This window comes from Cajanus cajan, chromosome 1, assembly GCF_000230855.2.
Source record: "Cajanus cajan strain Asha chromosome 1, NIPB_CcT2T_4, whole genome shotgun sequence".
Lineage (NCBI taxonomy): Eukaryota > Viridiplantae > Streptophyta > Magnoliopsida > Fabales > Fabaceae > Cajanus > Cajanus cajan.
Genome location: NC_138517.1, coordinates 30,001,103 through 30,017,395, shown reverse-complemented (window position 1 = coordinate 30,017,395; position 16,293 = coordinate 30,001,103). Strand labels below are relative to the sequence as shown.

The 16,293-nt window shown below is 34.1% G+C and overlaps 2 protein-coding genes across 2 annotated transcripts; both read left to right on the top strand.

Moving 5' to 3' along the window:
* The first annotated feature begins 502 nt into the window (after positions 1-502).
* LOC109804487 (glutamate dehydrogenase 1) lies at positions 503-10,697 on the top strand. The gene is made up of 10 exons (XM_029272467.2): positions 503-719; positions 5,720-5,847; positions 6,515-6,628; positions 7,313-7,534; positions 7,679-7,753; positions 8,023-8,139; positions 8,411-8,661; positions 9,282-9,357; positions 9,459-9,545; positions 10,317-10,697. The coding sequence occupies exons 2-10, from the start codon at positions 5,740-5,742 to the stop codon at positions 10,500-10,502; spliced, it is 1,236 nt and encodes a 411-aa protein (XP_029128300.1). The 5' UTR covers positions 503-719; positions 5,720-5,739; the 3' UTR covers positions 10,503-10,697.
* Positions 10,698-13,377: 2,680 nt separating this feature from the next.
* LOC145954178 (uncharacterized) lies at positions 13,378-14,632 on the top strand. Its single transcript, XM_083067947.1, has 2 exons — positions 13,378-14,159; positions 14,587-14,632. The coding sequence occupies exons 1-2, from the start codon at positions 13,378-13,380 to the stop codon at positions 14,630-14,632; spliced, it is 828 nt and encodes a 275-aa protein (XP_082924073.1).
* The last annotated feature ends 1,661 nt before the right edge of the window (positions 14,633-16,293 follow it).

Genomic DNA, 16,293 nt, shown 5'->3' with positions numbered 1-16,293 from the left:
ATTAAAATTGTATAATTGCGCTGATTGATAGATTAAATTTGCTTAATTAATATTTAAGAACCAAAATTATATAATTGCGATATTTAATAGATGAAATTTATTTAATTAACATTTAGGAACCAAAATTATACAATTTTTATATTTGAGAGATTAAAAATTATTCGATTAAAATCTTAAAAATCAAAAACGTAACTTTATTAAATCAAGACAATTAAACCTATACTTTATTGTAACTTTATTAAATCTCAAACAATCTTCAAGACTTGTATGAAGAAGAATATTGTTAAAAGAAATTTGGTCTATAAATAAATTTTTTTAGTACATCAAGAAATTAATCTTATGTCTCTTGACTTTTGGTCAAAGATATCCTGAGCTAATTAAAGTGCCCCAACTTTTATTTACTAACACAGCATCATATTCTCTAGAATTACAATTCTGATCAAATCAGGCACGCATGTTGCAGGAGAAGTTGATTGGATCGGTTTGTGTTGGTTTTGGTGGATTTGGGTTGTTTTCATCAAGGACTACACATCCTATTGAATTTGGTTCTCATTCCTTAGGAATTCAATTCTGATTCTCTCACATTTTTGGGTTTCTTCTCTCTCCCACAACCATAGTAAATAAAACTATATATTAAATTCCAAATTTAGAAGCTGTTCAGTTCAACTTTGGATTGGTTTCACTCCTCATTTTTTTTTGTCTCCCCCTCTACTTCTCAGGTATGTTTTCCACTTTTCCTTGCTCACTATCACGTATTATTGCCATTAGCTAGTGTTAAAAACCAAATTCATTTGCTTTTATCACTTTCTCAATGGTTTTAACTTGTCTTGCTTTGTGACCATGTTTGGTAGAATGTTATGGTCTTTTGTGACAAATACCATGCACTGAATGCTAGTTAGATTGACTCTTGTGACAAATTCAATTAGCATGATAGTGTCGATGAATTCTATGTATGTGTGTTGAGCATGTTTATTTGAGAAACACGATGATCATTTGTACCACCGACCAAAGTTGAAACAAAAACCAAAACTTTCATGTGTTTTAGTTTCTTGATTCCTTTATTTGTCTTTCCGTTGAGTATATATCTTCATGGCAAATAGTGGAACCATCAATAATTATCATTATCAATTTAATAATTAGTCCATTTACTTATTGATTAACATGAATGATCTCACATAATTAATTGCTTTATTTTCAAAGAGATTATCTTTGACATGGTATTGAAGTTTTTGCAATTAAATAATTAGAAGTTCAACTCAATTTTAACTTTAGCACGCTTAAAATACTTATAAACTGTTCACAGTTTGAATCCAAAACGTTTTCGATATTACTCCATGAAGAAATTTCCCAAATTAGTCCAAATTTGTTTGAAGTAGGATGATGATGCAGTAGTTTGGTTTGCCTTTGAAAATATATATTCACGGGAAAAATAAGAGAAATATGAAGAAAAAAAAACTCAAATCTCACATTGATTAGAAAATAAATAATTAAATAATATATAAGTAAATAACAATCTTTATCTTATAAATTAATTTTATAGGGTTGAATCATGTTTAAATTTACTGTTTTAAGAAGTATTGTTCCTTAATTTATAAATGTTTTGAAGTATTATAATCTTTTTTGTCTATTAAAAAGGTATATTTTCTTCTCATCAAGTAGATTTTTATAAAGACAAAATGATATTTCAAATTATAATTCTAAATCTAAATCAGATATCAAATTTTGATTTTTAATTAAGAAACAAATTTCAAATCATTTAAGTAAACAAGTTTTAGTTAAAAATTATTTATAACACGAAACTATAATGTCTAAAACTTTTGATAATTCGATGTAGACTTGGTGATGGATAGATTAATGAAGGTTGTTTTTGTTTGGTGAAAATGGGTTCTGATATTGAAGTGATAAAATAAACATGAAACCAACGTGTATTTGAACTAGATAGGAAATAGTATGGGTAAGGATTAGCATTAAGTGGACCCAACACTTGGTAGTTGGGCCGTACATCTTTATATTGAGCCCCCCAATTTAGAATATTCGTATGCTCCGTGAATGTAGAAGCAATCACCAAACCAGTCTTTACAAGTGACATTAATTAAAATAATTAATCACCTATATATAATGAGTATAAAGTTTTTTTACACTGGTAACCAATTATATCTTTTAATTGTGTGATGTCACTATAAACACATTTACTTTTAATAATAACATGACATAGTTAAGAGATCTAATTGGTTGCCAGTATAAAAAAACTTTACACTAGCAGTGTATAGGTGATTAACTCTAATTAAAAACCATGTCTTTGACTTAAAAGTTTTTAACTAAATTAATTTTATATTTATATATTTTTAACTAAAGAATCTCCATTTTAAACATAAAGTTATAAAGTTATGATTAAAAATATTATTTTATTCTTATAAAATTGACCAAATTAATAAGAGTTATATATATATATATATATATAACTGAGGAGGGATCCGTTTAATTCAGTAGTAAGTTTAGATAGACTTACTTCATTCAATAATTCATGTTCTACATAAAATATTTTTAAAATTTGTAGATTTGATCTATGCATTAAGAAATTTAAATTCAATTATTAGATCGTTGAAATTTGATGTAGAACATGAATCGTTGAATGAAATAAGTCTACATAGACTTATTCCTAAAATAAACAAATCTTTGCTCTATATAAACTAAAACATATGTTTTTCATGGAGAAAAATTAAAGAAATATATCACTAAGAAAAACAAATGCGCATAAATAATATGACTAAAATAAGTTTTATTTTTACATGAAAACTGATTCTTTAAATTAGTTTTTTTTTATAAAAATAAAAAATAAAACATTTTTTTTTCTTTAACAAAGAAAAAGTTTTATGTTTGAAAATGATAGCATTTTACTTTAATCATTATTTAATTTCATTTAAAAGTCCTCACGGTTTCGGTCTGTCACGTATTTAATTGCATTATTCAAAGTTATCAACGATTGGCATTGACATGATGAATGCACGTGTAGTTTTTGCTAATCTTGATCTTTAGAATTCTTTTCCACCCTTTATTTTGATGATTCTTTTTCAAGTCTCATTTTGTGGTAAGCAAACAGTGAACAGCAGAATGAATAATTTAAGTTCGTCAAATAAAGACATTTATCTCTTAGCATTGGATGAATTTGGAATTTGATTTCGAAAACTTATATAATAGCGTATATTTGAAGAATTATACTATACAATAGGTCATATAATGACATAAATAAAATATTTGATACAGTTTTAACAAATCTTAAAAAAAATAGTATGGTTTCTTTAGTTTACTTTTATGTTATCATTTATTATCGATAAAATATATTGTTTTATTTGTAAAACTATTGCTTATGTTTGTATCTTATAAAATAATATATATGAATTATTATAAAATTTATTTATTTTTAATTATTCACTGTGACATGAAAATTTTCTTATGATAACATAACTCTTAGGAAATAGAAGGATGTACTTAACTTTTTTAATATATCCCAAGTTATATATTTTCTGCCTCATCTTGGTACTCTTTCTTCTTTTAAAATATAAACAGAGTTGATCACTTATACATTACTAATGTAAAGTTTTTGTACACTGATAACCAATTATATCTTTTAATTGTGTCATGTCACTGTTAAAAGTAAATATATTTACAGTGACATGACACAATTAAAAGATATAATTAGTTGCAAGTGTAAAAAAACTTTACACTGACAGTGTATAGGTGATTAACTCACATACAAATATCAGGGTTTCGTTTGTGATCTCTATAGTGGAAAAATATTTGTTGTGTACTAATTTTAGCCTTTCACTTTTGGTTAGAAGTAATTTTAAAAAAAATAATAATCAAAGAAACAGAATAATAATCAATAATTTTATAAAAATAATGAAAAATTATCAAACTTTTCAAAGATTTATCTTTTCTCTCTCTATATATATATATATTGATTAAAAATAAAATATATGAAACCTCAAATAGGAGTATATGATTTGTTTTATTTAAAGTCTTATTTAATTTGACTTATTTAATAAAATGAAAAAATTTAAATATAATTTTTAAGTGTGGTTAGTACTATTTTTCAATAATTATATATTAATTTTGAATTTTTAAGAAAAACAGGAAACGAGAGTAATATATATATATATATATATATATATATATAGAGGAGGGTTCAAACGACACCGGTGTAACTTTTACTAAGTGTTACACCACTCAATAATTATATATTAATTTTGAATTTTGAAAATCCAACCGTTAGATTGAAAGTTCATATATCTTAGATCATATATACAAAATTTTATATTAACCCAAGATTATTTGATACTTTGTTCTCATAAAACAAAATTGACGTAATATATTCATTTCAAAATATACTAAAATATGAACACATTGTTTACCTTTAAGTTGTGGTTCAAATTTAACAAAATTTGACATATATGATCTAAGTGATATGAACTTTCAATCTAACGGTTGAATTTTCAAAATTCAAAATTAATATATAATTATTGAGTGGTGTAACACTTAGTAAAAGTTACACAGGTGTCGTTTGAACCCTCCTCATATATATAAATATTCATATTAAATTTTAAAGGTAATCACATGATTTACAATGTTACCATAGTCGATCATATCAATAAGAGCAAGATTCAGAAAGATATGAAAATTAGATTCTTTCAACAATTAATTACATGTATAATCGATTGTATTATAATGAGAATAATTTTTTGTTTAGGTAAACTTATGTAAAAAAACTTTTAAAATATTTTATTTCACAGTTGATTTACAATATTATCATAGCTAATCATATCAATAAGAGTATGTTTCAAAAAGATGTGAAAAATATATTCTTTCAACAATTAATTAAAAATTTTAATCGATTATGTTATAATTAGAATATTTTTTTTGTTCAGGTAAACTTAATTAAGAATGATTGAGATATTTTGTTTCGTTTGAATACAACAAAAAATCAATTTTTATGAAATAAATCAAATTAAAAAAATTTAAAAAGTAATCTTACATTTTAAAATTTTAAATTCACGAAAACAACTTATTTTTTATAGAAATAAAAGTTGCTTACAAATTTTAACTATTATCTTAAAATATACAATTTTCTTTACAAATATTTTTTTTTTCTTATTAAAAACAACTGAAATGGTGAAAATTGATTTTTGTCAAATATGCTCTAAGATCACTCCTTAATATTTTTCTACAATCAATCTATCCCTATACTTTTAAGCTAAGATACACTTTTGATAAAAGAGACAAAATAAAATCCATGCCAAACAAATGCAATAATTTCTAGTATTTTTTTTATGCAAGTATATATAATATATGATGTAATTATTTTTTCTTTTTTTTTTCTTGAGAAAATTATATATATATTTTTTCTAAGATCACCATATCTACACTATCTGCTGACTTTGATCCACATGGTGTGTCACGTTTTTGTAGTAATCCGTGTCGTTTGTCCCATTATTACCAAACTTTTACTAGAATATTTATGTTGACATTGACCAGAGATGTTGCTTATGTATATTTCCTGCTTCTCTGGCACAAATACATTACCTTTTTGAACTTTTTTCTTTCCCATGGTAGCTATATATACCCTTTAAGAAAATCAATTCTGCAACATCTATTTTCCGCATCTTGAAATATCACTGTCAAAAAGTTTGAACTTTTGTGTTGGTCTTTTCAATATTTTGAGTTGCATAAGGGAACAAAACAATGAATGCACTAGCAGCCACCAACAGGAACTTCAGGTTGGCCTCCAGGCTCCTGGGGTTGGATCCCAAGCTTGAGAAAAGTTTGCTGATTCCATTCAGAGAAATCAAGGCAAGTAAACCTGCAAAATAATTTGTTCTTTAACATTTCTTTTCTTCTTTTTTGTAAAGGAAAGTGTCAAATGAAAAGGACAAAACTCGGGTTCAGTTATTCAAGTAGACTAATATTTATCTCTAATTAGAATTAGATTTTTATTTCGATAATACATGTAAGTATATATGAATGATATCTGCATAAAATGTAAATATATATTAATGAAGTAAAACTCTAATTAATAGAGAATATCACATACCAAACCTAAGGATTTTGTCCTTAATTAAATGGTATGAAACAATTTTCTTGAAGAAAAGACATTGTCCCTATCACATACCATTCTTATTGCTGTCAATTTTTGAATGAGGGTTTCAAGTCTGACTTACTACATTAAAATGAGTCCTCTAATCTTCATCTGATAGTTCCAATTTGCTGACCGTGTGAATGTGTGAAAAACTTGCTGCATTTATGTAACTACATATCCCTTTCTTTATTGGTTAGAAAATCATTCATAAAACTTATTTGAAAAAGTCATCTGTGCAAAATAGCATTATGTTTGTCAAATCACATTTACCTAAAGATTATGACACCTTGATGATTTTTGTTGTGCTTGCTATGTCTCTACCAGATATGCATAACATAATTCAACTACTCCTGTTCTAAATCTTGATTATTGAAAATGCAGGTTGAGTGTACCATCCCCAAAGACGATGGCACCTTGGCCACTTTTGTTGGATTCAGGGTTCAACATGATAATGCCAGAGGCCCCATGAAAGGAGGGATCAGATACCATCCTGAGGTTACTTAATTCTGACTTTCAAAATCCTCAGTTACTGAAATTAAACTATAAATCGAAAAGTGAAAATGTTCAGTTTCATAATAAATAGGTGGTGTTATAGATTTTTATCGATAATGTTCAGTTTTCTTTCCCTTATATTTTTAAGAGAAAATAGGTGGTGTTATGTTTACAATTGACTTTCATAATAAATAAGTAAAAAAGTTATACCAACAGAATGTTTAATTTGTTGATAATGTAAAATTACCTTACACTATCGGTATATGACTTTTAAACTCATATTTTTATACCTTTGCCCAAAATTATATTTGTTGGTCAAAACTAGTCTTAGTTCCTATAGTTTAAAAACAATGATTTTGGTCATCGTGTATTTTATGATTGATGAATTCAGTCCTTCACCCTATTAGGCCAAGTTTCATAAAAAGGAATGAAATTCACCAATTATGAGAAATACGATGAACAAAATAATTGTTTTGAAATATAAGGCAAAGACCAATTTTGACAAAAATTGAGGAACCTAAACATTTTACTATAGTTAATATAGGGATGATTCCACCAAATCCCCAACCACATATGTAACAAAAGCAGCAAATTGAATTGGGCCAGAACTGTTGGTATGATTTTAGTAGCTTTTCTGTTTCTAGGTTCAATGTTCTCTCACTCAAAGATATGTATTGGCTTGGGTAGGTTGAACCAGATGAAGTGAATGCTTTGGCACAACTTATGACATGGAAGACAGCTGTAGCAAACATACCATATGGTGGTGCCAAGGGAGGGATAGGGTGTGACCCTGCAGAATTAAGTTCGTCAGAGTTGGAAAGACTCACTAGAGTTTTCACTCAGAAAATTCATGATCTGATTGGAGTGCAGACAGATGTGCCAGCACCTGATATGGGAACAGGACCACAGGTATGTGCAACAGTTAAGCTTTGTGAATTTCTGATGATTATGCTTATCTATATGCTTAAGAAATGACTTTCTTATGATTTCCTTTCTTCAAATTGGACTTCAATATAAAACACTCACTATCTTACTACATGGTTGTGAATGCAGACTATGGCATGGATACTAGATGAGTATTCCAAATTTCATGGCCACTCGCCTGCAGTAGTGACTGGAAAACCTATTGTAAGTAGATTAAAATGTTTGTATTTATCATCTTAATGGGCCTACCTATATGCATAAACAAACCAATGAGCAATACTTTGAACATTCTAACACTTTCTATAAAATTGGGCTATTATTTGAAATTCATGTGAATTCTACTAAACAAGGAGGTTTAACTCCCTATTTGGTGGATCGAACAATAATTTCAACCAATAATGAAGAGTGTTTAGAAAAATGTGTTGATAACATCTAAATCAATTCCCATATCTAATTATTCATGTTCAAACAAGGATCTCGGTGGATCTCTAGGCAGAGATGCAGCCACAGGACGAGGAGTCCTGTTTGGAACTGAGGCTTTGCTTAAGGAGCATGGGAGGAGTGTATCTGGACAACGGTTTGTGATACAGGTACTTCTTGTTTTATATTAGTCAACTTGATTTTTAATTAGCTAGTGAAAACAGAATTCATTATATGTTAATGTATGGAGCCTCTAACATCATGCACTATAGTTTGAAAATGATGTGCACTAATGGAGATATAATGGTTAAGTGTAAAATTCTACAATAAGTTGATCAGTTCATGCCTTCATGAGTTAATATTTTGATGAATTTGAGACAACCATGCAAAAATTTTGATCAGTTCATGCACTATAGTTAATATTTTGTTGTCTCTCTTCAGGGTTTTGGAAATGTGGGGTCTTGGGCTGCACAATTGATCAGTGAGAAAGGTGGGAAAGTTGTTGCTGTGAGTGACATAACTGGGGCCATAAAGAATAGCAATGGACTTGACATTCCAAGCCTACTCAAGCATTCTAGAGAACACAGAGGAATAAAAGGATTCCATGGTGGTGATCCAATTGATCCTAAGTCAATTTTGGTTGAAGACTGTGATGTTCTTATTCCAGCAGCTCTTGGAGGAGTCATCAACAGGTGCTTTTACTTAAGGATAAAACTTAGATGCAATACCTACGGTATTGTTAATACTATTCTCCAATCAGAATTGAAGTTTTATCTTAATATTAAGCATAAATGCATATTACCGAGGTTTGCATCAAATGTAAATGCATAATACTAAGGTGAAACTTCTATTCTGATTGGAGAACAACACCAACAATACTCATGGTACTGTATTACTTAAACTTTGTTCTTTACTTAACTACAAAATTCTTGTTTATATAACTACTCAGTCTCAGATCACTGTATTATCATCAAATCATACCTAGGAAGCAAAATGCACCATGTTTTTTTTTTCATGAGTAAATTAACTTCCACTTTAGTCCATGAGATGATTTAATCTCAAACTTCACAAAATTCTACTTTGGTCTTTGGCTTTGCACAATGTAGTAAAATATCATACACTGAATTTCCAAATGTCAGTGGAATTTATGAAGACAATGGCTAAAGAGAAGTTTAAATCGTTGTTACTTCAATACTTTCTGACAGAGGAGCTAGACAATATTGGTTGTAGCATAAATTTATTGCCTGCACTTCTTAAGCATCATGAACATAAGTCTAAACCTTTTGTTTTACCTCTTTTTATATGGTTTAAGGGAAAACGCAAATGAGATTAAAGCCAAATTTATTGTTGAAGCAGCCAATCACCCAACTGATCCAGAGGCTGATGAGGTTAGTTTGTATTCTTTATTCTATTACTTTCATAAAAAGCAAATAGAAGAAAGATAAGAAGAGAAACATGCACTGTTTTTAATTATCACCTTACTTTGCAGATTCTGAAAAAGAAAGGGGTTGTGATCCTGCCAGATATACTTGCAAATTCAGGAGGAGTCACAGTTAGCTACTTTGAGTGGGTGCAGGTAACTATTTTGATAATTAACTATTATGATTTGGATACACTCATTAATTTTTTTTCATATCACGAGAGAAAAACCAAAAAACAAAAAAACAATAGTAAGATGTAATATTTTGAGAAGTGTTAACAACACAGTCTTTAACGCTCTTGTTTAATACACTATATTTTTTATTGAATGAAATTCATAAATATCCCATTAATTTGGAAATGAGAACTACTAAATGGGAAATGATATTCTTTACTAAGAAATCTCAGAAAAATATTATGTGGTATATAAAATTTCATGTTTGATTTAATTACTCTATTATTTTAATTAATTGTTTGATAATGAGGAGTTGTTCATGAAAGCAGATTTATCGGTTCTTAGTGGTGAGATTAATGGACCGCGATTATGATATTAAGGAACAGTGGTCCATGATAAGTAGATTTATTTGTTCCATTGTCTGATAAAATTAAGATTAAAATTAGAATTCTGTTTATTTCTCTAAATAATTAGATATTCGGTAAATTATTTATAATAGAGTCTAGTAGCAATGACTACTACAAGAGTTACACTTATGCTATTATAAATTAAAGTTTAATATTTCTTACAAGATTACCAATAGAGGAGTGTCTAAGAAAATATTAGAAAATGTGTTATAGTATCTATTAATTATCTATACATTTTTTTCTTTCTTTCATGAGATAACATTTTCATTTTACTTTACAACATGAGTGGATCCATTTCATGTAGCCACTATAAGGTTAATTAACTGATGAGTATTGTCATACACAGAACATACAAGGGTTCATGTGGGATGAGGAGAAGGTGAACAATGAGCTAAGGACATACATGACCAAAGGTTTTAAGGATGTGAAGAACATGTGCAAGACCCATAATTGTGATCTTCGTATGGGAGCATTCACCCTTGCAGTTAACCGTGTTGCAAGAGCCACTGTCCTTAGGGGATGGGAAGCTTGACCTCATAATATTGATCATACTTTGGACAAAGAGAAACATTGTTAGGGAAGCTTACATGGATTTTATCAAATAAAGAAAGAAATTCATTTTCAATTCATATGTCTTATTGTTTTTTTCTTCAAAATTGTATTGTTTATTTGTATTTTAGGATCATAATTTCAAATTGTAATTCTTATGAATATGTTTGATTTGTGACTTGGATGTATTTTTTTGACGATATATGATCATTGCAAATGAGAAGGTGAATAACATTGGAAAAACAAACAAGCTTGACTCATATATGATAAACTTATCTAAAAACATTATAGGAAATTAAAATAGGACGGAAAAAGAAAATAAATTTCTTCAAAAGTTAAAATGAATTTATATATAACATAAGTTAAAATTAACTTATGCATAAGTTAATTTATGAAAATTCAATATAATGGTCTTCAGATTATGGACATTTAAATTTAAATTTAATTTGTTATTATTATAAAAAATGTGCATCTAAATTATAATATTTTTCTTATTAATTGTAAAATTTCCAACAATTTATTTTTTACTTTTTGACAAATGACAATTTCATTGACATTAAAAATTGTGGAATCACGAAACGCATATACTTCAAAGAAATCAAAAAATGCAGACTTCACGGACGTAAATTCTTCACTTTTCTATATTTTTTTCCTTTTCATTAAATCTTAATTTCTATCAAAATTATTTATTTTTTAACATAATGAAAAGTCTAAATCTTATCTTAATACTACTAAATCTAAGATAGTCTCTAATTTTTTTTTTGTTGCTAATCATGTCATTATACATGTTAAATTCAAATATTTCTTATGTTAAATTCAAATATTTCTTATCTTAATACTACTTACGTATAATTATAATATAATTAAAGTAATCATATATATTATAGTGTATTTTACTTTATATATAATGTAGTAATAACAATTATCAAATGATATTCTTTTCTATAAAAACAACGATAAATAACTACAAAAATGTTGGATGGAAAACATTTTAAACTTCATGGAAAAATCAATTTTGAAAAATTATATTATTACTCTTTATTATTATTGGAATAAAAAAAAGAGTAAACATCCTTATTATTTTCTTCATATTATAAGTCTAAATTTAGTAGGTCCATTAAAAAAAATTAATTTAAATAAGTAAAAAATTTATCAATCTCTATCAAAGAAAAAAGTATGTATATACAAATACACGTTAATATATTTGACATAATATGTGTCATATAAATAAATTTGAATATAATATATCAACATAATGTTATCAATCATTTAAAAAAAATCAAGTAACTAACGCGCCGACCTCGTGTTTCGAAATACGAAACGACTTTTGCACACGTGGCATCTTGACAGGTGGACAAACGCGAGGGGTCACTTCCCCCTGGCGAGCTCGGTCTTAACTCCTCGACCTACGGTCTTCGGAGCTCGGGGGGCTAGTGTACTGACCGTACCGCGAAGCCGAGCTCCAAGCTCGGCATCACAGTGCCAGATGATCTCGAGCACGCGTCATACGACGTCAGCTCGGCATTCAGGTGGATCACAACTGATTCCCGAGAATCTCGCCCATACGAGACCCATTATCTAATCACTGATTAGCGAAGATCTCGCTCCAGACGAGATCCGCTATCATATCTTATCTCAGGCCCAGAGCCCAAAGCAACCCTAATTCACTCTAAGGTATGTGCATTACTTATACGAGACTATTACTCATACAAACTCTAACTTTGGCATCGGAGTCTCTTTTGCAGGTACCTCCCCCATCTTGGAGCACCAATACATCAAGCAAAGGAGGCTCACCGATCTTACTGGACGGATCACCCCTACGGTTAAATTCCGGTAAGAACATTTGGCGCCCACCGTGGGGCCGATCAAGACAACTCTTATCGGCCACCTGCATGGTTTCTACTAGAAGCCACATCAGACGAGCAGCAGACGACGCAAGCCACTCAACTACCATGGACAGCGACGCTGCAACCTTGATGCGGCTGATCGACTAAGTCGAGCAGATGCGACGACAACACGACGCCGACCTCCAGAACATGTGTGCCCAGCATGAGAATGACCTCGCGGCAATGCGAACCGCTAATGAAGCAGACCTCGCAGCGTTACGCGCCGAGAATGAGCGCATCTGCGCCCAGCTCCCTCGACATCACTCCAATCAACCTCCGCACGACAGTGACGATCATGAGGAGGAGACACATTCAGCCTCCCAATCCCGAGCGATGACTAAGGCACCAACTTCACGACCTGCCACGCACCAGTCTCATGCATCAACGCACAGAACAGGGCAGGGTACCAGCAGGGCCCCCACCCACGTCTCCGAGGGCCAAGAACCCTTCCGCCGTCATCCCTTTGTGGATGGCATCATGGAGACCCCGCTACCCCGCGGGTGGAAGCCCCTCCACCTTGACCGCTACGACGGCACCACGGACCCCGACGAGTACATAGACTCGTACACAACTCAGGTAAACCTTTACACTAACAGCGACGCTATATTGTGTAGGGTTTTTCCGACCTCACTCAAGGGACCCGCGCTTTATTGGTACACCCAACTACCAGCCGGATCCATCGACAGCTTTGCCACCTTGGTACGGCGATTCGTGGCACAATACGCCACTAGCCGGCCTCACGACACAACCTCGGCCGCCTTGGCCAACCTTAGGCAGAACGACGATGAACCTCTGCGAGCTTTCATGGAGCGCTTCTCCAACATCTCGGTTCGCATCCGGAATCTAAACCTGGAGGTCGCCCTGCACACCATGCTCATGGCACTGAAACCCGGATCGTTCGTTGACAACCTATGCCGCGACGCCCCCCGCGACATGGATGAACTGCGTGCCCGCGCCGCTGGCTACATTTAGATGGAAGAGCACTCGGCCTTCTGCGACCAAGTTCGCGGGAAGGGCCCCGCAAAACCGGAGCAGGGCCACAAAGATAAGGTAAAAGTCAATAATGACAGCCAATTCAAGAAGCCGGCCAGAGCCAACAGAAGCGGGAGGTATGACTTCTACACTCCCCTAAACGCCCCGAGGGTCCACATCCTGGAAGAAGCCAGTAACAATAACCTACTAGCCCTTCCACCACCCGGCCACACCCCCAACAGCGCCGATAAGTCCAAACATTGCCGGTACCATAGGAACTATGGCCACACCACTGACGAGTGCCGCACGCTCCGGGACCGCATCGAAGAACTCATCCAGGCAGGCCACCTCGGCCACTACATCCAGCGACAATCAGGTTCCCGAGGTGGGTCTAGAGGCCGGGGACGCGGGAGAGGCCGCGGGTCAGGAGCTCGCACAGACTTACCCACAGGGTCCCAGCAAAATGCTAATGGCGCGGTACAGGCCGAAATAAGTCAGGAGACAGACTCAGCCCCCTTGCGGGGAATAATCAACACGATTGCAGGTGGTTTTGCGGGAGGAGGCGCCAGCAGCTCGGCCCGAAGAAGACACCTACAGAACATCAACTGCGTCCACTCTACCACCTCGGCCCCGCACCAAAGCTCACCGCCGATCTCCTTCTCCGACAAAGACTACACCGGCGTCAACCCTAACCAAGACAACCCCATGGTCATCGTTGTGGAGATAGCCAACTGGAAAGTGCAGAAAACACTCATCGACCAGGGAAGCTCGGCTGACATCCTGTACTGGCCAACATTCCTCAAACTAGACGTCCCTCACTCTCTCATCCAGCCTCACACGGAGCCCCTAGTCGGCTTCGCAGGAGAGCGAGTTCACACCCGGGGATACGTAGACTTGCTGACAACTTTCGGAACGCCACCGGATACAAGGCGGGTCATGGTCCGGTACCTCCTCGTGGAAGCCAACACTTCCTACAACATCATCATCGGGAGGCCAACCTTGAACCAACTCGGAGCGGTAGTGTCAACCCCACACCTCACCATGAAGTTCCCGGGCAAGGACGGTAAAGTCATCTCCGTCAAAGCTAATCAAAAAATAGCTCGGCAATGCTACGCCGAGAGCTTGAAGACTTCCTCGTCAAGCAAGCAAAGCAAGGGGAATCCCCCCACCATAGCCCCTTAAGTTTTTAAGTCTCTCTTCTTCTTTCAGTGTGAACAAAGCTGTGCACTCTTTTCCCGCCTCAGCCTTTGAATGAAAGGGTTTTTAACGAGGCACACAAGCACCATAAATAAAACTACTCCCTTCGCTCATCTCATATTCTTATTTTCCTGATTATCTAAAGGACGAAAACGAGCTCTAACTGTGCAAACGCGCAAATCCAAGGTCGAGTACGAACCTCGATGCTTCCGTTAAAGGTCGAGTTCGAACCTTAATTAAATAATCTATCTCAAACATGAGGTCGAGTACGAACCTTGACGCTCTCGTTAAAGGTCGAGTTTGAACCTTAATTAAATAGCATATCTCAAATTTGAGGTCGAGCCCGAACCTCGACATTTCCGCTAAAGGTCGAGTTCGAACCTCAATTAAATAGCAAATCCAAGGTCGAGTACGAACCTCGATGCTTCCGTTAAAGGTCGAGTTCGAACCTTAATTAAATAATCTATCTCAAACATGAGGTCGAGTACGAACCTTGACGCTCTCGTTAAAGGTCGAGTTCGAACCTTAATTAAATAGCATATCTCAAATTTGAGGTCGAGACCGAACCTCGACATTTCCGCTAAGGTCGAGTTCGAACCTCAATTAAATAGCAAATCCGAGGTCGAGTACGAACCCCGACGCCTTCTTTAAAGGTCGATTCAGAACCTTAATCAAATCACTTCACTCAAATTCGAGGTCGAATACGAAACTCGATGCTTCCGTTAAAGGTCGAGTCCGAACCTTAATCGAACCAACTCACAAATTCTGAGGTTGAATACGAACCTCGACGCTCTTGTCAAGGGTCGAGTTCAAACCTCAATAACTTATTCTGAGGTCGAGTCCGAACCACATATCCGAGATCGAGTTCGAACCTCGATGAAACACGCACACCCTAAATCTAAGGTCGAGTCCGAACCTCGAAACTGTCGTTAAAAGCCGAGTACGAGCCGTATACCTAAGGTCGAGTTCAAACCGTGACAAAACATACATGACCTTAAACTTAAGGGCGGATACGGACCACCTATCCAATTCACTACACTCCGGTTTGAGGTCGGCTCAGAACCTCGGCGCTAATAAATCAAGGTCATCGAACCTTCACAGAAACGCTCACCCAAACAAAAGTCTGAGGTCGAGCCCGAACCTCCCTTAACATATGAAGTCGAGTACGAAACACAGCATCCGGATCCGAGGTCGAACACAAACCTCGCCAAAAAATTCGTTTTACTCAAAACCGAGGTCGAGTATGAACCTCGATGTCCCCGCTTAAAAGTCGAGTTCGAACCTTAGCTAAATCATTTTGCTCAAACCTAAGATCAAGCCCGAACCCACCAAAGCCTAAGGTCGGATACGAACCTCGACACTTTCAAGGTCAAACCCGAGCCTTAATAAAATCGGTCAAATCCAAACCACAATAAAATCAGTTGCTCAAAAATCGAAGTGTAAGGGCGAATACGAGCCTCGACACTCCCGATAAAGGTCGAGTCAGAACCTAACCAAATCGTCTAATTCAAATCCGAGGTCGAATACGAGCCTCAACACATTTACTTAAGGTCGAGTCCAAACCACTAACCTGAGGACGACTTTGAACCCTGGCAAAGCACACCCCACTCTCAATACCGGGGTCGAATTCAAACCCCGGTACGACCGACTTAAGGTCGAATTCTGACCTTGACTCCAGTCTAGGGTCATTTATGAACTTTCACAACAATTACTTAGTCA